General features: G+C 37.1%; 1 protein-coding gene across 1 annotated transcript; it reads right to left on the reverse strand.

The window, feature by feature from the left end:
- On the reverse strand, positions 1–24,302 carry LOC103020551 (patched domain-containing protein 3). Its single transcript, XM_057544514.1, has 4 exons — positions 23,217–24,302; positions 22,012–22,133; positions 6,335–6,480; positions 1–3,819 (listed from the first exon to the last, which is right to left on the reverse strand). The coding sequence occupies exons 1-4, from the start codon at positions 24,276–24,278 to the stop codon at positions 2,315–2,317; spliced, it is 2,835 nt and encodes a 944-aa protein (XP_057400497.1). The 5' UTR covers positions 24,279–24,302; the 3' UTR covers positions 1–2,314.
- Positions 24,303–24,794: the final 492 nt, after the last annotated feature.

The raw sequence follows: 24,794 nt of genomic DNA on the forward strand, positions 1-24,794 counted from the left end.
TTGGTTCTTGGAAAAATTTAATAAAATTGATAATCCCTTGATCAAGAAATAAAAGGTACATAATACAAATTACCAATATCAAGAACTGCACAGGGGACATCACTAGACATTAAAATGGTAAGAAAATAATCAATTAGCCAATTAGCAAAATGGGCAAATTCCTTATAAAACCAAACATACCAAAATTGACCCAAGAAGAAAAAGAACATCTGAATGGCCTTCTATTTGTTAAAGAAAGTCAATCTGAAATAAAAATCCTTCCCAGAAAAACTCCATGCCCAGAAGACTTCACTGGTGAATTCTACTGAACATTTAAGTAAGAAATGAAAGAATTATATCAACCATACATCATATATTTCAGAAAATAGAAGGGGAGGAATATATATTTACTAGCTTGTTTCCTGAGGGCAGCATAACCCTGATATAAAGACCTGAGAAAGGCATTACAAAAAAGGGAATTGTAGACCAGTATGCCTCATAAACATAGGAACATATATCATTGACAAAATATTAACAAAACAAAGACAGCAATATATGAAAATAATATGCCATGACTAAATGTGAGTCATCCTAGGAATGCAAGGTTGGTATAATATTAAAAAATCGTTCAATATAAATTGTCACATTCACAGATTAAGATAAAAAAATAGACATGATAATCTCAGTCAATGGACAGTAATTATTTGACAAAATTTAATACCCATTCATGTTAAAACATCCCAGAAAACTAAATGTAGAAAAGAGCTTCCACAATCTGACAGAAGATGGCTATGAAAAACTTCCAGGTAATCATCATACTTCCTGAGATATTGACCACGTTCCTTACAAAGTTGGGAACAAGGCAATGATGTCTGCTTTCAGTACATTTTCCCACATTTTACTGGACATTTTAAGCCAGTGCAATAAGATAAGTACAAGATAAAGTTTATGTAGGGAGAAATAGGATTGTCTTTATGTGACCTTTACATAATTGCATAGATAAAAACTATTAGAGAAACTAAAAAACTCAACATGAACTAATAAATGAACCTAAAAAGATTACACAGTATAAGGTAGGTATACCAAAACCAATTGTATTTTTATGTACCAGTAAAAAAAAAAATGGAAAGGGGATTTAAAATATTTACAATGATATAATAAATTAATGTACTTAGAAGTAAATCCATGTAAATCTATAAGACATGCCTGAGAGAAATTAAAGAAGATATAAATAAATGGAGAGATAAACCATGTTCACAGATTGGAAGATTCCATACTGCTAAGATATCTATTTTCCCCAAATTGATCTGTAGATTCACCATAACCCAATCATGATCCCAATCAAAAATCCCAGATTTTTTTTTGATAAATTGACAAATGATTCTAAAATTAGTATCTAAATGCAAAGAACCTAGAATAGCCAAAACAATTTGGAAAAGAGGAAAAATGTTGGATACCTTACCTAACCTAATTTCAATAATTAATAGAAAGCTTCAGTAATCAATGCAGTGTGGTATGATAGAAAAACAGATCAACGCACAAAAATAGGGCCACACATAAATTGTCAATTGATTCTTTGACAGAGGTGCCAAATTAATCCCTATGGTGAAAGGACAGTCTTTTCACTAATGCTGCTGGGACAACTGGATAACTATAATGGGAAGACAATGAACCTCTATCCATACTTCCCAACAAACACGGGTCTATGAATCATAGACCTAAATGTAAAAATAAAACTACTAGCTTTGAGAAGAAAACATAGATGAATTTTTTGTGATCTTGGATTAGGCAAAAATTTCTTACAGAGCACACAGAAAACACTAACCATTAAAAAAATGATAAATTGGATTTCAAAACTTAAAAACTTCAGTTCATCAAAATACACCACTAAGAACGTGGATAGAAAAACCCCAGACTACGAGAATAAATAATAATCAGTTGCACTTTCACATAATAATGCATATGGGAAGTACAATGAAAATAATATTCCATTTATAGCATAATACATAAAATATTTGAATCCCAGGCATAAACTACTAATGATGAAATAAAAGGAAAAAATAACTGGAAAGTTATACTTATGCTTGATTGTATAGACCATAATAAAGATGACAACACTTCCTAATTTAGTAAAGATATTTTAATGTAAGACTAATTAATTTTTCTCAGGATATTTCAAATAACATTTTTAAATGGGATTTCCACACCAAGGAAACATGCCTTTGTTTTTAGTTTATTGACTATTCTTAATAGCGCATTTTTATCAGATTGGATTGGGGCAATCAGGAATTCTATAACTGGTCTTTGATTGGTTAGTGGCTAGTCAAACAAACTTTCAGAAAAAGGTTAAGAATACCGGAATAAAAATTAGGCCATGAGCAACTCCAAATACCATAACAAGAAACATAATCTTAAAAAATGTCCTGAAGATGTATGCTTTAGCTGCAGATAAGACACACACCCCTATTATTGTTGAAATTGCACTTTGCAACACAGGGTAGCCTAGCAGATACAATGCCTCGATGGTTTTTTGGTTTACTGACGGCTTTGAACTGGAAACAAATGCATAGGAAATGTGCGCAGAAAAATCAAAAGAAAACCCTATACAAATGACAAGATTAATCATGGATATGGAATCAAGATTGACGTTCCAGAATGCCATGAAACCCGTTACTCCCACAATCACAGAAGCGATAGCAAAAGTTACCCACAAAGAACACAGCGGGTGAGGGATTAACAGTAAGGAAACAATGAACATAGCTGTTGAGGCGACAATTACATTTCGAACGGTGTTTTCTAATATTGCAGAATACTGATCAAAATATATGAACGCCTGGTTATACACCATTAGGGGAATTTCACACTTTTCGGCCATGTCTCGGAACTGGAGTAACATCAGCTTCTTATTGGTTGAAGAAGAAACACCCATGGTCTGAATGAAGGCCCGGGAACAAATGATTTCCTGTGATGATGTAATGTTAATATCATACATAAAAAGCGGAGAATCTATTACAAAATTGGGAATATTTTTTAGAAAAGTTATCTTATCATTTACATCGTGATGGTGGTTTTCCATATATTTCACATATTCTCGTAACCAAAACTCTGTGAGATTTTTATCTACATAGTCACTGTTTTCAAAATCTACAAGACATTTTTCCAATTTTTGCCTAGCATCTCCATCCCAATAGTCAAGAGCTTCAGTAACAATAACCATAACCCTGGGACCATAACTTGAAAAATGTTCTTCTTCTACATTAAAATACGGTGTGATGTAGGAGTCGTCACTTGCCAAATTTCGGAGGTCTAAACCTTCCTGCACTTGGAAACACCCATATATACTACTTATGATGTACAAAATGTATATAAGCACTACAAAAAACTTGGACTCAGTGCTTGTGAGAAAAGGACCAAAATAGTCTCTAAAGAACAAATTCATTGGGTGGATATCAGCTTTATGTTTGTCTCGGAGAGAATTACATGGGAGGCAGCAGGGCTTTTTTAATGAGGAACATTTTTGGTCAGGAGTTTCTGGTTTCTTCAACCAGCGTAGACAGACTACTTCTCTTTTACCATCCAGGGCCATAAATGCTCCAAAACAGGTGATGTTATAAAAATAACAAAAGAGCAGGGTTGTTCCTGTATAGATGCAGAAGTATTGTACGGACCTGAAAGAGGTCATAATTCCTGTATAGAAGGCCAGGATGTTGGTGATGGTGGTGATTGTAATGGACACTGCCACTTTTGAATAGACATTGGACATCCGCTCTTTTATGCTATCCATGAGGTTGGTCTTCTGCCAGGCAGAAATCATGATAAACATGTCATCGACCCCAACGCCTGTTAAAAAAAGAAACAGAATCTTCATGCATATGAACATCCATTAAACATTAAACAGATCAGTTCACACCATTTCTTTGTCCATCTCTTAAGGTCTTATTTATCTTCCTCAGTCTGTGTTTTGATACTTCTTTCTGTGATGCTTTTTCTGGTTGCCTCTGAATCCACAACAGAACTTATCACTCCTTGCTCTGTAGTAGCTCTGTGCTTTGTACATACTCCTATTTGCACAGAGCACAGTATACTCTACTCCTAGTCATCATTTAGGGTGTTTTAATGATGAGTCAGGAAACCTGGCTGCTGGGTGTTAGGTGAAGCAGGATTAGCAATGTATCCTTGACTCCATTAGAATACTTGAGAGACCATTTTCTCCCATAAACCATTTTATTCTAATGCACTAATGTTGAGCCAACATACTGTTGCTTAAAATATGAGCTGGATTTATCTGTTCTACAGTTAGCATCTAGCTATCAATGTGGTCTGATTGTAGAGGCACCCCATAGTTTATAGACACACACACACACACACACACACACACACACACACAAGTGCAGTTTTCCTGCTAGTCTGTTTTTGATACCCAGAAGGCTGTCATTCAAACTTCACTTGCCCAGGTTTAGGCATTATCTCAATAAAATGCAGGTTCTCTTGAGATCAGAAATATGCACCAAAGTAAATATTAAGAATCCTTTACATATTAAATGCCTACTAAGGTAATCAGTCTTTTCCACAATGACGTTTCCTGATTGGTTTGGAATAAAGAAGACAGGAGAACATCTGAGGACTTTGAAACCATCAATGAAGGCTAGGAGAGGAGGACCACAGAGAAGAAATGGGATTACAAAGGACAGCATGAGCATGTTGCAGACAAATTTCATCTCCCTCAAGCTTTCTACTGCTTTCACTCATGTACACCTCTGTTTCTGTGTGTATTGATACAAAATCAGTACTTGGAACTAACATGCTGATTTTCATTTCAATTTTAAGAGATCTTCTCCATGGATTACCTGGGAGGGTACTGGGAGTTGCACTTTGCCTCTAATTCAGATGTTGTGTGCGTATGATCAAGGTAGGAGGGCCTACACTGACACAGGTTTACGTAGTGTGTCATAAACTGCATCCCGACACTCCCCCTGCTGCCAGCTTTGTGGATTTCAGTTGTATTCAGCTGAACAAAAGGGAAGAATCAGAGGTACTAAGGACGACGAATAAACTCATTGATATTTATTAGGTATTTAAAAACCAGTTTTTTCTTTATAGAACCTTGTTCAAAAATTGTCCTCGTATATTTCGAGTCACTGAAATCACAACCCTCCCACACACACACACTCATACACACATCCACCCCTACACTCATACTTCTATGTATACACAGACAGTACGAAGATGGTTTATATTAAATTGGTTGCATAGACTTTAACTATAGTTATTTATGACTGTGGGAACACTGAGAGCTTAAGCGTGAGTGTGTACTAGGAAGGTTTCCTCCACTGTCTCCCCTAGGAAATCAAATATTATTTCTTCCAAGTTGTTTACTTTCCAAAATATAAACATATTTATCTTCTCATGCTTATTGTAAAATAAATCCTGAAAGTACAGGAAAATGCAAAGAAAAAATTTAAACAACTGTAATTCCACCCTTCAGGGATATTTCTTGCTAATATTTTAAGTATATCCATCCAGAATTTGCTCTATACAAATATACACATATATTTGTATATCTATTTTAAACATCTTGTTTCATAGCCAGCATTCTTCATTTAACACTTTATAGCTACCTCTTTTTAAAGACTGAATAGGATTCCAAAACTTTAATATGCTATGTTTGAGTGGACCGATCCCATGTCGATATGGGATTAGGTTGTTCTTGTTTTTCCTATTCTAAATCACACTGAAATGAACATACACGTTCTACTTTGTGACCACTTGTCCAATAATTAGGACAAACTCCTAGAAGTGGAGTAGGCAGGTCAAAGGTATTCCCTTTTAAATTTTTAAGTCTTTTGATTTGTTGCAAAGTTGTATTTAAAAAGTGCACCAATTTACAAACTTCCCCCAGCAAGCAGAATATGAGTGTTCATTTGCATACAACATTCCCCAAACTTTTAATCTTGCTAATATTCATTAATAAGAAAAGAAAACAAAGGTGTCTCACTTTTGTTTTAACTTGCATCCCTTGATTAACTGAAAAGTCAAATATTTTTTCTCATATTTTCAGTGACTAGTATTTTGGATTTTGTGTGTTTGGTGTGTGTGTGTGTGTGTGTGTGTGTGTGTGTGTGTGTGAACTGCCTGTTCATGTCCCTGGTCTGTGTTTTTCCATTTGGGGTACTAGATTTTTCTAACTCTAAAGACACAGAATTCCATCTGATTTTCTTCTTTCCTGATACCCCATTTTGGATCTGTAGAGCCACCTAAATATAATTATTCTGCTTAATCTAACACAATCCCCTTCCATTATCCACCCCACACCCCCACATACACAATGTGCAGCCTCACGTTTTGTTTTACTCACCTAGAATAAGAAATGGTGAATTTGCAACTATGATCACAAATGGCACCCCAATGTACAACATCAGGCCAAAGCTGCTCACCACTGCCAAGGCAGCAGAAATCACTCCAAAGGCTGCAACCCACATTTTGTTTCGTATACAGTCACACCTGTAAGTTTGGAGGGAAAAATCATGGAACTTGTAGTGGTAGCTTCCATACTGAAATTCCAGCAATTCATAACATTCTTGAATTGGATACCTATACAGAGCCCTCTTGGGCAATAATTCTCATACCTGTCTGCTGGAGAACTTTAATTTCCAGGCACTAGCCCAGACCAACTGAAAAAAGGGGGGGGGGGCTCAGAGACAGAAAAGTTGGAAATCTGTACTTTTACCAAAATATACTGGTTGATTCTTACACATCTAGCCAAGCACAAATCCACTGACTGGCATTTCAGGACCACAAAGATATACTAAAACACTGCAGATGGTTAATTCCACTCTGATCTTCAAAGGAGTGTGAATGGAACACAACAGCAAATGGAAGTACCTATATCCAGTTATCTTCTCACCCACCTGTGACTCAAGTTAGCCCTAAACACAATCCTAAATAGCTCCTGTATCTCAAAGCTGGTTCACTATGTATCTGGCTAACAAAAAGTATGAAAGTCTCCTTCTAGAAGCAAAAAGAACTACAATCCTGCAGCCTGTGGAACAAAAACCACATTCACAGAAAGATAGACAAGGTGAAAAGGCAGACGGCTATGTACCAGATGAAGGAACAAGATAAAACCCCAGAAAAACAACTAAATGAAGCGGAGATAGGCAACCTTCCAGAAAAAGAATTCAGAATAATGATAGTGAAGATGATCCAGGACCTCGGAAAAACAATGTAGGCAAAGATTGAGAAGATGCAAGAAATGTTTAACAAAGACCTAGAAGAATTAAAGAACAAACAAACAGAGATGAACAATACAATAACTGAAATGAAAACTACACCAGAAGGAATCAATAGCAGAATAACTGAGGCAGAAGAACGGATAAGTGACGTGGAAGACAGAATGGTGGAATTCACTGCTGCAGAACAGAATAAAGAAAAAAGAATGAAAAGAAATGAAGACAGCCTAAGAGACCTCTGGGACAACATTAAACGCAACAACATTCGCATTATAGGGGTCCCAGAAGGAGAAGAGAGAGAGAAAGGACCAGAGAAAATATTTGAAGAGATTATAGCCAAAAAATTCCCTAACATGGGAAATGAAATAGCCACCCAAGTCCAGGAAGTGCAGCAAGTCCCATACAGGATAAACCCAAGGAGAAACACGCCGAGACACATAGTAATCAAACTGGCAAAAATTAAAGACAAAGAAAAATTAATGAAAGCAGCAAGGGAAAAATGACAAATAACATACAAGGGAACTCCCATAAGGTTAACAGCTGATTTCTCAGCAGAAACTCTACAAGCCAGAAGGGAGTGGCATGATATACTTAAAGTGATGAAAGGGAAGAACCTACAGCCAAGATTACTCTACCCGGCAAGGATCTCATTCAGATTTGATGGAGAAATCAAAAGCTTTACAGACAAGCAAAAGCTAAGAGAATTCTGCACCACCAAACCAGCTCTACAACAAATGCTAAAGGAACTTCTCTAAGTGGGAAACACAAGAGAAGAAAAGGACCTTCAAAAACAAACCTAAAACAATTAAGAAAATGGTCATAGGAACACACATATCGATAATTACCTTAAACGTGAATGGATTAAATGCTCCAACCAAAAGACATAGACTGGCTGAACGGATGCAAAAACAAGATCCATATACATGCTGTCTAAAAGAGACCCACTTCAGACCTAGGTACACATAGAGACTGAAAGTGAGGGGATGGAAAAAGATATCCCATGCAAATGGAAATCAAAAGAAAGCTGGAGTAGCTATACTCATATCAGATAAAATAGACTTTAAAATAAAGACTGTTACAAGAGACAAGGAAGGACACTACATAATGATCAAGGGATCAATCCAAGAAGAAGACATAACAATTATAAATATATATGTACCCAACATAGGAGCACCTCAATACATAAGGCAACTGCTAACAGCTCTAAAAGAGGAAATCGACACTAACACAATAATAGTGGGGGCCTTCAACACCTCACTTACACCAATGGATCATCCTAAATGAAAATTAATAAGGAAAAACAAGCTTTAAATGACACAATAGACCAGATAGATTTAATTGATATTTATAGGACATTCCATCCAAAAACAGCAGATTACACTTTCTTCTCAAGTGTGCATGGAACATTCTCCAGGATAGATCACATCTTGGGTCACAAATCAAGACTCAGTAAATTTAAGAAAACTGAAATCATATCAAGCATCTTTTCTGACCACAACACTATGAAATTAGAAATGAATTACAGGGGAAAAAATGTAAAAAACACAAACGCATGGAGGCTCAACACTATGTTACTAAATAACCAAGAGCTCACTGAAGAAATCAAAGAGGAAATCAAAAAATACCTAAAGACAAATGACAATGAAAACACGACAATCCAAAACTTTTGGGATACAGCAAAAGCAGTTCTAAGAGGGAATTTTATACCTATAAAAGCCTACCTGAAGAAATAAGAAAAATCTCAAATAAATAATCTAACCTTACACGTAAAGGAACTAGAGAAAGAAGAACAAACAAAACCCAAAGTTAGCAGAAGGAAAGAAATCATAAATATCAGAGCAGAAATAACTGAAATAGAAACAAAGAAAACAATAGCAAAGATCAATAAAACTAAAAGCTGGTTCTTTGAGAAGATAAACAAAATTGATAAACCATTAGCCAGACTCATCAAGAAAAAGAGGGAGAGGACTCAAATCAATAAAATTAGAAATGAAAAAGGAGAAGTTACAACAGACACCGCAGAAATACAAAGCATCCTAAGAGACTACTACAAGCAACTCTATGCCAACAAAATGGACAACCTGGAAGAAATGGACAAATTCTTAGAAAGGTATAACCTTCCAAGACTGAACCAGGAAGAAAGAGAAAATATGAATAGACCAATCACAGGTAATGAAATTGAAACTGTGATTTAAAATCTTCCAACAAACAAAAGCCCACGACCATATGGCTTTACAGGTGAATTCTATCAAACATTTAGAGAAGAGCTAACACCCATCCTTCTCAAACTCTTCCAAAAAATTGCAGAGGAAGGAACACTCCCAAACTCATTGTATGAGGCCACCATCACCCTGATACCAAAACCAGAAAAAGATACTACAAAAAAAGAAAATTACAGGCCAATATCACTGATGAATATAGATGCAAAAATCCTCAACAAAATACTAGCAAACAGAATCCAACAACACACTAAAAGGAGCATACACCATGATCAAGTGGGATTTATCCCAGGGATGCAAGGATTCTTCAATATATGCAAATTAATCAATGTGATATACCATATTAACAAATTGAAGAAGAAAAACCATATGATCATCTCAATAGATGCAGAAAAATCTTTTCACAAAATCCAACATCTATTTATGATAAAAAAAAAAACTCTCCAGAAAGTTGGCATAGAGGGAACTTACCTCAACATAATAAAGGCCACAGCAAACATCATTCTCAATGGTGAAAAACTGAAAGCATTTCCTCTAAGATCAGGAGCAAGACAAGGATGTCCACTCTCACCACTATTATTCAACATAGTTTTGGAAGTCCTAGCCATGGCAATCAAAGAAGAAAAAGAAATAAAAGTAATACAAATTGGAAAAGAAGAAGTAAAACTGTCACTGTTTGCAGATGACATGATACTATGCATAGAGAATCCTAAAGATGCCACCAGAAAACTACTAGAGCTAAGCAATGAATTTGGTAAAGTTGCAGGATACAAAATTAATGCACGGAAATCTCTTGCGTTCCTATACGCTAATGATGAAAAATCTGAAAGAGAAATTAAGGAAACACTCCCATTTACCATTGCAACAAAAAGAATAATATACCTAGGAAAAAATCTACCTAGGGAGACAAAAGACCTGTATGCAGAAAACTATAAGACACTGATAAAGAAATTAAAGATGATACAAACAGATGGATAGATATGCCATGTTCTTGGATTGGAAGAATCAATATTGTGAAAATGACTATACTACCCAAAGCAATCTACAGATTCAATGCAATTCCTATCAAATTACCAATGGCATTTTTTACAGAACTAGAACAAAAAATCTTAAAATTTGTATGGAGACACAAAAGACCCCAAATAGCCAAAGCAATCTTGAGGGAAAAAAATGGAGCTGGAGGTATCAGGCTCTCAGACTTCAGACTATACTACAAAGCTACAGTAATCAAGACAATAGGGTACTGGCACAAACATAGAAACATAGATCAATGGAACAAGATAGAAAGCCCAGAGGTAAACCCACGCACCGATGGTCAACTAATCTATGACAAAGGAGGCAAGGATATACAATGGAGAAAAGACAGTCTCTTCAATAAGTGGTGCTGGGAAAACTGGACAGCTACATGTAAAAGAATGAAATTAGAACACTCCCTAACACCATACACAAAAATAAACTCAAAATGGATTACAGACCTAAATGTAAGACCAGACACTATAAAACTCTTAGAGGAAATTATAGGCAGAACACTCTCAGACATAAATCACAGCAAGATCTGTTTTGATCCACTTCCTAGAGTAATGGAAATAAAAACAAAAATAAACAAATGGGACCTAATGAAACTTCAAAGCTTTTGCACAGCAAAGGAAACCATAAACAAGACGAAAAGACAACCCTCAGAATGGGAGAAAATATTTGCAAACGAATCAACGGACAAAGGATTACTCTCTAAAATATATAAACTGCTCATGCAGCTCGATATTAAAAAAACAAACCACCCAATCCAAAAATGGGCAGAATACCTAAATAGACATTTCTCCAAAGAAGACATACAGATGGCCAAGAAGCACATAAAAAGATGCTCAACATCACTAATTATTAGAGAAATGCAAATCAAAACTACAATGAGGTATCACCTCACACCAGTTAGAATGGGCGTCATCAGAAAATCTACAAACAACAAATGCTGGAGAGGGCATGGAGAAAAGGGAACCCTCTTGCACTGTTGGTGGGAATGTAAACTGATACAGACACTATGGAGAACAGTAATGGAGGTTCCTTAAAAAACTAAAAATAGAACTACCATATGATCCAGCAATCCCACTACTGGGCATATACCCAGTAGCATTGTAGTAGCATACTACAATTCAAAAAGACACATGCACCCCAATGTTCATTGCAGCACTATTTACAATAGCCAGGTCATGGAAGCATCCTAAATGCCCATCAACAGACGAATGGATAAAGAAGATGTGGTACATATATACAATGGAATATTACTCAGCCATAAAAAGGAACGAAATTGGGTCATCTGTTGAGACGTGGATGGACTTAGAGACTGGCATACAGAGTGAAGTAAGTCAGAAAGAGACAAACAAATACCGTATATTAACGCATATATGTGGAACCTAGAAAATGGTACAGATGATCCGGTTTGCAGGGCAGAAATAGAGACACAGATGTAGAGAACAAACGTATGGACACCAAGGGGGGAAAGTGGCAGGGGGGTGGGGGTGGGGGTGTGATGAATTGGGAGATTGGGACTGACATGTATACACTGATGTGTGTAAAATTGATGACTAATAAGAACCTGCTGTTTAAAAACAATAAAAATTAAAAAAAAAAAAGTAAAGCCTCCTTCTAAAAGATTTTCATACTCTCCTCTGCTGGAGAAGTGAGCTCTAGAAAAGTGGCTACTAATTGCAAAAAAATGTGATATGTACTCCATTTTGAGTAACACAAGCTATGCCTGTTTCTTGGTTGGACCAACAGAAATGGGAATACATACACAGCAATTAAAGAATGGGTTTAATACTTTTCCTCCCAACAACCATGACTTTACATTTTAAAATACTGACAACAGCCTCTGGTTTTCTACTTTATTCATTCGCTAACTGCTCCAAAACAAATGACTGATACCTGCCTCTAGATATTTTTAGCAGGAGAGAGAAACTAAGTTTGGTTTGAAAACTGGGAGAGTCAACTAAGCAAATGGAGCTACTGATTCCAAAACAGCAAGAATATAACTAAAGACCTTATTCAGGCAGGACCACAGTAGAATAGCTAAACTTTCTTATTACTACCAAAAAAAAAAAACTACACTGTGCCTGTATCTCACTTTTTCTCAAACTGCTGGTGCTGTCAGTTAAACTCAGGGCCCAAAAATAAACACACACACACACACAAACACAGTCTCACTCCAGAGCAAAAGTAAATTTCTTTGTTATGACAAACTTTGATTATAACAAATACTTTCTTAAAGTAACAATACTGGTTTATAGGAGTTTAAGATAAGAAAGTAACACAGATGAACCGTGAAATCAAAAAGATTAATGAGGATAAAAGCTACGTGTGACATGTTTATCCCCATTCCCTCTTTCAGGTTTCTGGATTTTTTTGGTGTAAATTTTTCAGAGGATGGGGGAGTGAAGTAGATTATTGGCTAGAGTGACTTGACTTTGACTAGTTGCTGTGTTGACTTTTTCTAAATGACCTTTATTTTAATGTTCAATAGGCAATGGAGGGAAGATGTGAATGTAGAGCACTGTTTGGTGAACACACTTGCAGATTTTCTAGTCCCCAAGAAGGACCTTGGTTAAGCAGTTTATCAGAATGACTTAGAAGAGTCTTAGAACTTCAGATTCCTGCAGTCCTGGAACACAGCTCTGCAGATTCTGATCTATAGGTTTGTAGAGAAGCTGCAGAATCCAAGTGTCTAAAAATTTCTTCATATGATTCCAATGCTCAGGCAGTTACACATCACGGGCAGCAAAATAGCCAATTTTTTGAATTTTCTATTCACTTAGCAGGGGAGGGCTAAAGTAGAAATCATTCCACTTAGAATACAATCTATGTACACGCTTGGTGAGGGATCCACATCTTCCTTGAAACATAATGATGTCTATCAAGACTGAAGAATAGTTTACAGTGTATTTGAGAAGGGAAAGATTCTCCGGATTTTTTTTTCTGAAATTGATCTCACATTTGGTGTAAGTTCTGTCATTTCCAAAATGTCAGACAATTTTGAAATAGTCTGGAAGCTCAACATACCAGTACTTACCATAGAATGAAGTTCAATTTGGAGTATACCGTTTGAGAAAGTCTTACTGTTGTTCAAATGACTTCACTGCAAGACAGTAAATATGGAACTACAAAATGTGTTTGAAGAATGGCTCTGTATGAGGTAAGTGCACGTAGGCAAGGAATCACTTTCATATATAAGTGTGTGAGACAGGCAGGGTGGGGATATCTTAGGGACTGTCTAGGAGGCCCCACCCTGAACAGAGATAAGATTCTCAGTGATAACAGAGAACTGGGAGTGAGAGGTGTCAAGGAACTTACAAAAGCTCTCACAGGATTATCAGTTGTATATTCAAACCCAGAAAAAGCATCTATTAGACCATCACTCAGCATGTATGGCTTAAGAATCTTCCTCTTCCCTTTCCTCTTCTCCTTGGGCATGTTCCAACCCAGGAACTAGTACAGCAAGATAAGAAGTGATAGAAGAGGGCAGGGAAGCCCTTTTTTCCCCGTAAAAGGCTTTCCCATGCAGTGTGCTCCAGCTAAGAGAGGGGGAAACCTTAGCTTCAAATCAAGTTATCACTTTTTGTTTATTACATGGACATGGACATTTTAATTCCAATTGGAGGACTCTGCCTTACCTAAGAATGACAGTGAAAGTCACAGGTCCTGCCTCAGTTTTTATGGGGCAGAGGAAGAACTTGCTCTACCTACAAAACTTAAAGGGAACAGAGGGAGATGGAAATAAAGTTGCTTTATGTTTACACCTCATGTGTCCTGTGTGTTCAATATGTTGGTTACATAAGCATAAAAAGTCTTCAAAGACAAATGTAAGTCATTTTCTAATTGCCTTCAATACAAGATTTTCTGAATTACTGTCCACAATTATTTGCTACAGATAAGCAAGAATTGACATAACTTTGTATATTCAGAACCAACTATCCAGTAGAAGACTTTTGTCAAACTAGTTCTTGGTACCTTATAGATTCCATACTAATTTAAAAAATTATTTATCCTACTAACTTTAACAAGATTGAATTTTGCTTTCTTTCCTCCCCCGTCCCTCCCTTCCTCCCTTCCTCCCTTCCTTTCTTCCTCCTTTTTTCTTCCTTCCTTCTTTTTTTGTTTCTTTATTTTCTAAGGGATGTGATCTTCCTTTCCAGAATAACAAAGTTATAAATTAGTTTATTGACTCTAAAGATGCACCCAGTGTGGTTAAGTCCCTTTACCTATTGGAGCCTCACATCTTTCTCTACCTTAAACCTAGAGAGTTAAATTATATCATTTTCCCCCCAAACGTATGTACTTATGAGAATAAACTAGAGAAATTTCTGAAATATAGATTTTCAGATTTAGCCTCCAGATACTTGATTCAATAGGGCAGGGCCTCAGAATGTGTGGTTTTAGGGCTCTCTCTGTGACTCTGATGTGAGAATCATTAGAATAATATTATTTGTGAGGTTCTTTCTACATCTAAATTCTATTTTTTTTTTGGCTGATATTTTTCATATTTTAGCTTTCCAGCCATAAGAGCTCAAACTAACCCTAATGCCTAGATAACAAGTGCTTAACAAGGTAAACTCCACACCAGACCAATGGAAATGCCCATGTCAATTAAATTAGAGCTTACTTTTTTGTATAGTTAAAAGTACTAGTTCAAATTTATAATAGAAATAAAGACTTGTTTCTTAGCTCTATCAGCATATCTGCCTCCAAATGACACAACTAATCATAACTGGCACAACATGTAAGGTAATAAACATATGCCAAATCAAACAAAACCGGCCAAAATTTCTTTTTACTATTCCATTTGATTGCATGCTATTGCTAATGGGCAAAATTTTTTTTAAGTCATTAGGTTTAAAAAATAAGAGTTTACTGTTAGACATCAGAAAAATGTAGAGTAAGAATTTTCCACTTCTTGTCTCCCAACAGATACATAGAAAAACAAGCAGAAGTTGTCAGTACCAACTCTGTGATCTCTAGAAAACAGTCAAAAGTTTACAGAGGGCTGAAAGAAAAAAAAAAAAGGCAGGGGGCCTTTAAAACAGTAGGAAGGTTTGTAGTGAGTTTATATGCCCTATCTCACCTCCCTCTCTGGTGGGATAGAAGTTTTAAAATGGCAGTGATCATAAAGTGGCAGATGTGTTAAACTGGCCATAGTCTTAAAGTGGCAAGAGTCTTAAAGCAAAGTCTTAAATCAACAGCAATCTTAAAGCATCAACAGCCCATGTTACCAGTGTGAGACTATTTCCTTATTTCTGGAAGGAGCCGAGCAGACCTTATTCACATAATATTTTATATATCTGTTCTAAACTGTCTAGGGACTACCTGAAGGACTGATGCAAGGCACTCCTCTGTTGTGTCTAACACAAAACTCAGGTTGAGAAAGGTGGAAACACCACAAACTGAATAGACAAACTTCACATGCATAGGGCAAAAGATTACAGCCCAAACATACAAAAGACTGCCTAAGGCAGAAGCTGGGGAGCATTCCTCTGGGAGTTTAGAATATTCACAAGTGCCTGTGTATACTGGGGAATTTAGAAAGTCACCCAGGGCAAGATATAATGCTCAAAAAGGACTTAAGACACTAAGCTTTCACCTATGGCTAATCCCCAGTCACGGCATAACCCTGGGTAAGTGTTGAAGGAGAGTCCAGAACCATTTTGAAAAGACTGGGAGAGCTCCTGGCATGCAAGGAAATTTCTGGCAAAACACTAGCTGAACACAAGCTAAGGAACGGGACTTCAGTGACAACATAAACAAGGAATACAATCTTTGCAATAATAGTTTGGGAAAGTCACTAAGAAGATCAACTACTACAGTATTAAACAAACAAGCAAACAAATATCAGGAAACCCTGGGGAGGTAGGAAATCTGATTTCCAGTTACCACATTATAATAGTCAAATGCCAAGTTTTCAACAACAACAACAACAACAACAACAACAAAATCCCAAGGCATACAAAGAAATAGGAAAGTACTGCTCAGGCAAAGGAACAAAATAAATTGACAGGAAAGACAGAGACAGGACCTAGTAGATAAAGACTATAAAACGCTGTCTTAAATAAGCTTAGAGAACTAAAGGTGAGCACTGACAAGGATATAAGGAAAATAATGTATGAACAAAGTGATCATTTAAATAAAGAGATAGAAAAAAACTTAAAAGGAACTAAAATTCTAGAGCTGAAAAGTACAACTGAAATAAAAACCAAAACACTAGAGATGTTCAATAACAGATTTAGTAGGCATAATAAAGAACCAGTGAACTTGAAGATAGGTCAATTGAAATTACTGAGTCTGAGAGGCTGAAAGAAAAAAGGATTAAGTAGTGAAAAGTACCTCACAGACCTGTTAGATTCCAGCAAGCAAACCAACATACATATTATGGGTGTCCCTGAAAAAGAAGAGAGGGGAAAAAAAGGCAGAAAGAATATTTAAAGAATAATGACTGAAAACTTCCCAAATTTGATAGAAGACATGAAGCTACAAATCCAAGAAACTTAACAAACTCCAAGTAGGATAAACTCAAAATGATCCACACCAAGAGACATTATAATCAAACTATTGAAAGACGAAGACAAAGAGAGTCTTGGAAGCAGCAAGAAAGAAGCAACTGATCATGTACAAGGGATACTTAATAAGTATAAAGGTTGATTTCTCATCAGAAACCATGGAGGCCAAGGGACAATGGATGATATTGAAAGTGTTAAAAGAAAAACCCATCAACTTCAAGGTAGTGTCCAGAAAACTCTCCTTCAAATATGAAGGAGAAGTTAAGACATTCACAGATAAAGAAGAGCTGAGGGAATTTGTTATCACTAGGCCTGTCCTATAAGAAATGCTGAAGGAACTCCTTCAGATTGAAATGAAGGAAAAAAAAAAAAGTAACCGAAGTCATGAAGAAATACAGATGTCCAGTAAAGGTAAATACATGGGCAAATACAAAAACAAGTATTATTGTATTTTTGGTTTGTAACTCTACCTTTTATTTCCTACAGAATTTAAAAGACAATTACATAAAAATAACTATAAATCTATGTTATAGTGCATACAATGTATAAGGATATAATTTATGACAACAACATAAGGGAGGGAGGACAGAGATGTATAGAAGCAGCATAGTTAAAAGTTAAGTAGGTATTAATTTAATACAGATCATTTTAAATTTAAGATGTTATATGAATCTCCATGGTAACCACAAAGAAAGTCTCTAAAAACCATCACAAAAGGAAATGAAAAAATAATCAAAACAGCTCACCAGAAAAATAGAAACTAAACATAAAAGAACGCATAAATCAGGAATTCACTGGTCCAGTGGTTAAGACTTGGAGCTTTCACTGCCTGGGCCTGGGTTCAATCCCTGGTGAGGGAATTAAGATCCCACAAGCCGCGCAGCATGGCCAAAAAAAAAAAAAGGCATAAATGGATGAAATGAAGGACAATAAGCTATAATATATACAGAATACAAACAGCAAAACAGCAGGAGTAAGTCCTTCCTTGTCAGCAATTATTTTAAATCTAAATAAATTAAACTTTCCAATCAAAAGGCAGATATTGTCAGAATGGATAAAACAGCAATGATTCAACTATATGCTGTGTACAAGAGACTCACTTTAGATCCAAAGACATGAATAGATTGAAAGTTAGAGCATTGAAAAAGATACTCTATATGAATAGTAACCAAAAGAGACCAGGGGTGGCTATACTGATATCAGACAAAAATAGACTGTATTTCAAAAACTGTTAAAAGAGACAGAGGGACACTATATATCGATAAAAGGGGCAATTAATCAGGAAGATATAACAACTATAAACATAAATTAACCACATAACAGAGACCCAAAATATATGAAGCAAATATTAACAGAATTGTAGAGAGAAATATATAGCTCTACAGTAATAGTTGGCAAATTCAATACATCACTTTCAATAATGGATAAAACATCTAGGCAGATAATTTATAAGGAAAATGAAAACAAACATACAAAACACCATAACTTATGAGATGTAGTGACACCAGTGCCCATAGGTAAATTTATAGCTACATTAAAAAAGAGAAAAGATCTCAAACCACTTTGTGGATTTAGACACCTTGTGGAACCAGAAAAAGAAGAGAAAACCAAACACAAACCTAACAGAAGGAAGAAAATAATAAAGATTAGAACAGTGATAAATAAAATTGAGAATAGAAAAACAATAGACAAAACCAACAAAACCAAAAGTGGTTATTGAAAAAGATCAACAAAATTGACAAACATTTATCTAGATTGACAAAGGAGGGGAAAAAAAGATACAAATAACTAAATCAGATATGAAAGTGAGGACATTACTACTGAACTTACAGAAATGTAAAGGATTATAAGAGACTACTATTAACAACTTATGCCAACAAACTGGATAACCTAGATAAAATGCACAAATTCCTAGAAATACACAAAGACCTAAACTGACTCAAGATGAAATAGAACATTTCAACAGACATGTAACAACTAAAAGGATTGAATCAGTAATCAAAAACCTCCTAACAAAAAAAGTCCAGGACCAGATGGCTTCGCTAGTGAATTTTACCAAACATGTAAAGAAGAATTAATACCAATCCTTTTCAAACCCTTCCAAAAAGTTGAAAGGAAGGGAACACTTCCTAACTCATATGATGAGGCCATCATTACATTGATATCAATTCCAGACAAAAGTATCACAAGAAAGCTACAGATAATACCTCTTATAAATATAGATACAAAAATCCTCAACAAAATTCTAGCAAACACAATTCAATAGCATATTGAAAGGATTATACATCATGACCATATGGGATTTACCCCAGGAATGCAAGAGTGGTTCAACATGGGAAAATCAATCAATGTAATACACCACACTAATAGAACAAAGGATAAAAACCACATGATCATCTCAAAAGATGCAGAAAAGGCATTTGACAAATTCCAATATCTTCTCATGATAAAAACACTCAAAAACAAGGAATGGAAGGAAAGTTCCTCAAAATTATAAAGTCAAGTATGAAAACTGCACAGCTAACATCATACTCAATGGTGAAAAATGGAAAGCTTTCCATCTAAGATCAGGAACAAGATAAGGATGCCCACTTTCACCAATGATATTCAACATTGTACTGAAAGTGCTAGCCAGAGCAATTACACAAGAAATCGAAATAAAAGGAATTCAAATTGGAAAGGAAGAATTGTAACTATCTCTTTTCACAGATTATATGATCATATATATGAAAAATCCAAAGACTCCACAAGAAAACTACTAACGTTAGTAAACAAATCTAGTAAAGCTGCAGGATATAAGATAAACACACAGGATTCAGCTGTTTCTATCCATGCACAATGAACAATCCCAAAAGAACTTAAAGAAGTAACTCCATTTAGTGTTTAAAATAATGAAATACTTAGGAATACATCTGATCAAAGAAGTGAAAGACGTGTATGCTGAAAACTACAAAACATTGATGAAAACTAAAGAAGACCTAAATTAATGGAAAGACATTCTTAGCTCACGGGGAGGAAGAGATTGTCAAAATGACAATCTCACCTAAGCAATCTACAGATTGAACACAATCTCTATCAAAATTCCAATGGCTTTTTTTTTCAGAAATGGAAAGGTCAACACTCAAATTCATATGGAATTACAAGGAGCCCTGGATATCCAAAATAACCTTAAAATGAAAAAAAATTGGACAGCTGAGATTTCCAGATTTCAAAACTTATAGCAAAGCTACAATAATTAAAACAGAGTGGTACTAGTATATGGATTGACATATAGACCAATGGACTAGAACTGAGCGTCTGGAAATAAACCCATACATCTACAGCCCATTGATTTTTGGCAAGGATGCCAAGTCCATTCAACTGGAAAAGAACAGTCTCTTCAACAAATGGTACTTGGACAACTGGATTTCCACATGTACAAGAATGAAGTTGGACCCCTACTCCACATCACATACAACTATGAATTAAAAATTGCAATCACCTAGATTTCAGAGCTAAAACCATAAAACTCTTGAAGGAAACATAGGGTAAATGTGCATGACCTTGGATTTGTCAATGGATTCTTAGATATAACACCAAAAGCACAAGTAGCAAAAATAAAAATAAGTTGAATTTCATCAAAATTAAAACATTTGTGCATTAAAGGACATTATCAAAAAAGTAAAGAGATAATCTACAGAGTGGGAGAAAATATTTGCAAATCATATATCTTGATAAGGATTTAATATCTAAAATATATAAAGTACTCATCAACAATAGGGCTCAACACAACAAAAGGACAAACAACTTCATTAAAAATAGGCAAAAGTGGGAATTCCCTGGCAGTCCAGTGGTTAGGACTCCACGCTTTCACTGCCAAGGGCCCGAGTTCAATCCCTGGTCAGGAAACTAAGATCCTGCAAGCTGTGTGGCACAGACAAAAAAAAAAGGGGGGGGGCAAAGGACCTGAATAGACATTTCTCCAAAGAAGATATACAAATGACCAGTAAACACATAAAAAGATACTTATCATCATTAGTTACTAGGGAAATGCAAATCAAAACCACAATGAGATGTCACTTTGTACCTACAAGGATGGCTATAATCAATAAAACAGAAAATAACAAGTGTTGGTGAGGATGTGGAGAAATTGGAAAATTTACACATTGCTGGTGGGATATAAAATGGTGTAGCCTCTGTGAAAAATAGTTTGGTGGTTCTTCAAAAAGCTAACCAGAGAATTATCATACAACCCACTAATTCCACTCCTAGGTATATACTGAAAGGAATTGAAAACAGGTTCAAACAGAGATTTGTACACCAACGTTCATTGCAGCATTATTCACTATAGTCAAAAGATGGAAATATTCCAAGGGCCCATAAATAGATAAGTAGATAAAATGCGGTATATACATAAAATGGAATATTATTCAGCCATAAAAAGGAACTCATGCTACAACATGGATAAACCTTGAAAACATTATGCTAAGTGAAAATAAGCCAGTCACAAAAGGACAAATACTGTATGATTCCACTTATATGAAATCTCTACAATAGGCAAATTCATGGAAACAGAAAGTAGATTAAAAAGTAACCAAGACTTGGGGGAGACCATGGGGAGTTATTGCTTAATGGTTACAGAGTTTCTGTTTGGGGTGATGTAACATATTTATAAAGAGATAGTTGTGATGGTTGTACAACAGTGTGAATGTAATTAATGCCACTAAATTGTACACTTAAAAATGGTTTTTAGGGACTTCCCTGGTGGTCCAGTGGTTAACACTCCATGCTCCCAGTGCAGGGGGCCCAGGTTGGATCCCTGGTCAGGAAACTAGATCCCGCATGCCGCAACTAAGAGCCTGCATGCCACAACTAAGAGCCCACATGCTGCAACTAAAGATCCCATGCGCTGCAACTAAGACCCAGCATAGCCAAATAATTAAATAAATATTTTTTAATGGTTTTTAAAATGGTACATTTTATGTTATACATACTATATACATATATATCACCACAATAAAATATTTTTTAAAGTTAGAGTTTAAAAAACTAATAAAAGTCTTTTACCTGTAGCATGATGTGATTGCAAATAATATGATTAGAAGGTATGCCAAGTGAAACAAGGGGATCACTGTCATAGAAGTTGCCTCAAATTCCAGTTGTCTAGAAAGTGATGTAAAGTAGACCACCTGCCACAAAAATATACTCAGATAAGTAACTTTTAATTCTGATATTGTGTGTGTTACAAATTATATTGAAACACTACAGCTTGATTGAAACATTAAAATTCAGTAAAGAATCAAACTATGTGGATTCTGATTTTAGAATAAAGAAGGTAATAAAGATTTGCTTCTTCCCACAAACCTCTGGCATGCTTTCCAAAGTTTCTTTCAAAAATCTAAAGTTTAAAACTCCTGAATATATGAAATCTGAATCTTATATAAAAAAATCATTAACAACTATAGACATTTTGGCTTTTTCTAAATTTTTATTAGGTTGTTATCTTTTACTATTTTAATTGCACAAATATCATTTCATTAAGGACTGGGTATTCAAAGGCTTCTTCCAGAAGGTGTCTCATTTTCACCAGTTTTATTCAGAGTATTAGGTTTGCCAGCCCAGCAATTACTGAACAGCTAACATGTGCCTGGCACTATGCTATAATTTACTTTTAAAATGCTCAGCATTCTTTTTCAACAACACCATGGAACTTTTGCTTGTAGATTTGTTTTTTTTTTATTCCACTGAACTCTAAACAAATTTTAGGGGGCTCCCAGAAACAGCAAAGGCTTTAACTAAAAGTAAGAATTTCCAAGTAATATGACCAGAAAACCAAACTAAACCTTAAGATCAATGTCTGTACTGAACACAATAACCTTGAGGAGGTACAATTTGTGTTTTTCAGCAAAATGTTACCAAGGATTTAAGATTTCTGGCTTTTTTTTTTTTTTAGGTCTTAGCTCTCTTTTTTATTTTATTTTATTTTAAAAAAATTTTATTGTAGTATAGTTGATTTACAATTATGTGTTCGTTTCAGGTGTACAGCAAAGTGAATCAGTTATACCTATGCATATATCCACTCTTTTAGATTCTTTTGTGGCATTCTTCAGTGCGCTATGTTAAGAAAGTTGGATCAAGGACCAAATACAGCAGAACACACCCAGCTTCAAGTCAAGGGCTCCATCAAGTAATTAGGGAGTGCGGTTGGAACAAGTCTTCTTATCCCTCCCACCTTCTCCTGGCCTCCCTATAAAGCCCCAGCCGCTAGGTACCTGGATCTTCTTCAAGGCCAGACTCTTTTCAAGGTTGCCAACTTGGTTCAGGAAGTGGATCAGCCACGCCTTGCTACGTTCGCTGTCCTCGCCTTCGCCGGTCTTCAGGTAGTACTGCAGCCGCATGGCTTTGGCCTCCAGGAGTAACTGGCTCAGTCCCATGCTCTCGCCTAACACAGTTCCTCCAAGGATGTTGGCCAGGTACACGACCTGGCCGGCTAGGCTGTAGATGGGGAAGGTGATGTTTTTCAGGTTGAGGACATTGTTCGTTTTCCAGGCGAACAAGAGTGGGTTGGAGGGGACACAGTAGCCCTGGTTCTTCGAGCACACCTCATTGTAGAGGATCTGGGTTCCGTTTCCCTGTGTCACAGACAAAGCCTGGACCGCGTCGTCCACTTCACTAATTTCTGATAAGGTTTCTTGTTCCAGCAGCGAGTTGGTGTTGGAGACCACTAGAATGGAAGCATAATTGACCTCGGTGCTCTTCCTGGAGATGGAGAAGAGATTAGAGTCGTTGGCGGTGAAATGTCCCTGCACGAAGCGTCGCTCAGCCTTGGCGGGGCTCCCTATCGGGGTGTAATGCTCCTCGAGGTCTTCTTCTTCTTCCTTGGGCAGGTGAATCAGGCCGGTGCCGAGGACGGCCGTTAAAACCATGGGCAGCAGCAGGAAGATCCAGGGGTGCGAGCCCACCTCCCATCCCAGCCGCCGGAAGGCCCGGGAGAGCGGCGCCTCCAGGCAGTCGGTGTGGCAGCGGGGCCTCTCGGACACTCCGTTCTCAGACTCCGACGCCGGCAGAGGCTGCGACTCCGGCGGGGCCCCTGCGCGCTGCCCCGCAGCCCAGCCCAGCTCGGGCTCCTGTCCCGGACCCGACGCCGACAGCGGCTGCGGCTCGGGCTCTGCGGCCGGGAAAGGCTCCGAGCCGGGCCCTGCCGCCGGCTGCGGCCGGCTCTCCGAGTCCGGTCCCGGCCCCGCCTCCGGCCCCTGCGCTTCTGACCCCGGTTCCGGCCCCGCCTCCCGTCCGGGCGCCGCCTCTGGCGCAACCTTAGCTGGATTAAGCCTCATTTCCGGGAAGGAAAGGCGACGTTCTCAAACAGGACAGCGATTGGAAGGGCGCTGCTGGACGGAGCGCCCATCGCCACCCACCCGACGGTTTCCTGGAAATTCTGAGGGAGTCTGTTTGAGCCCGGGCTGCTCGCGCCCGGATGCTGGAGCTTCGCTGGCGGCCACGTGGTAGCCTAACCAGCCCCAAATGTGTCCCTGCGCCCAGCCTCTCAGGATTCAGTGAATGCAAGAAACACTTCTTACAGGCGAATGGAATCGTGCCTGTCCTACAGGACTCACAATTTATTGGCAGAATTTGGCTGGTTCACGTGCGCACCCCCCGCACACACGCACACACGCACACACACACACACACAAATGACACAGATATGTCATGTGTTCTAAGTGGCAGCTTTTACCTTTGGGGGGGATCATCCTGAAGCATGGTTCTCAGGGTAAGGCGTTGGTGAACCTGGTACACCTAATTTAGTTGTTTTTATTGCTTAACTACAGACATGACATTCTCCTTGTAAAAAG

This window comes from Balaenoptera acutorostrata, chromosome 3 (assembly GCF_949987535.1).
Source record: "Balaenoptera acutorostrata chromosome 3, mBalAcu1.1, whole genome shotgun sequence".
In the NCBI taxonomy this organism is placed as follows: Eukaryota; Metazoa; Chordata; class Mammalia; order Artiodactyla; family Balaenopteridae; genus Balaenoptera; species Balaenoptera acutorostrata.

Coding starts and splice junctions, on each gene's coding strand:
- LOC103020551 (XM_057544514.1), bottom strand. CDS start 24,278: ATGAGGCTTAATCCAGCTAAGGTTGCGCCAGAGGCGGCGCCCGGACGG. Junction 6,481..22,011: donor GCAATCACATCATGCTACAG/GTAAAAGACTTT, acceptor CCAAACTTACAG/GTGTGACTGTATACGAAACA. Junction 3,820..6,334: donor TTCACCATTTCTTATTCTAG/GTGAGTAAAACA, acceptor TTTTTTTAACAG/GCGTTGGGGTCGATGACATG.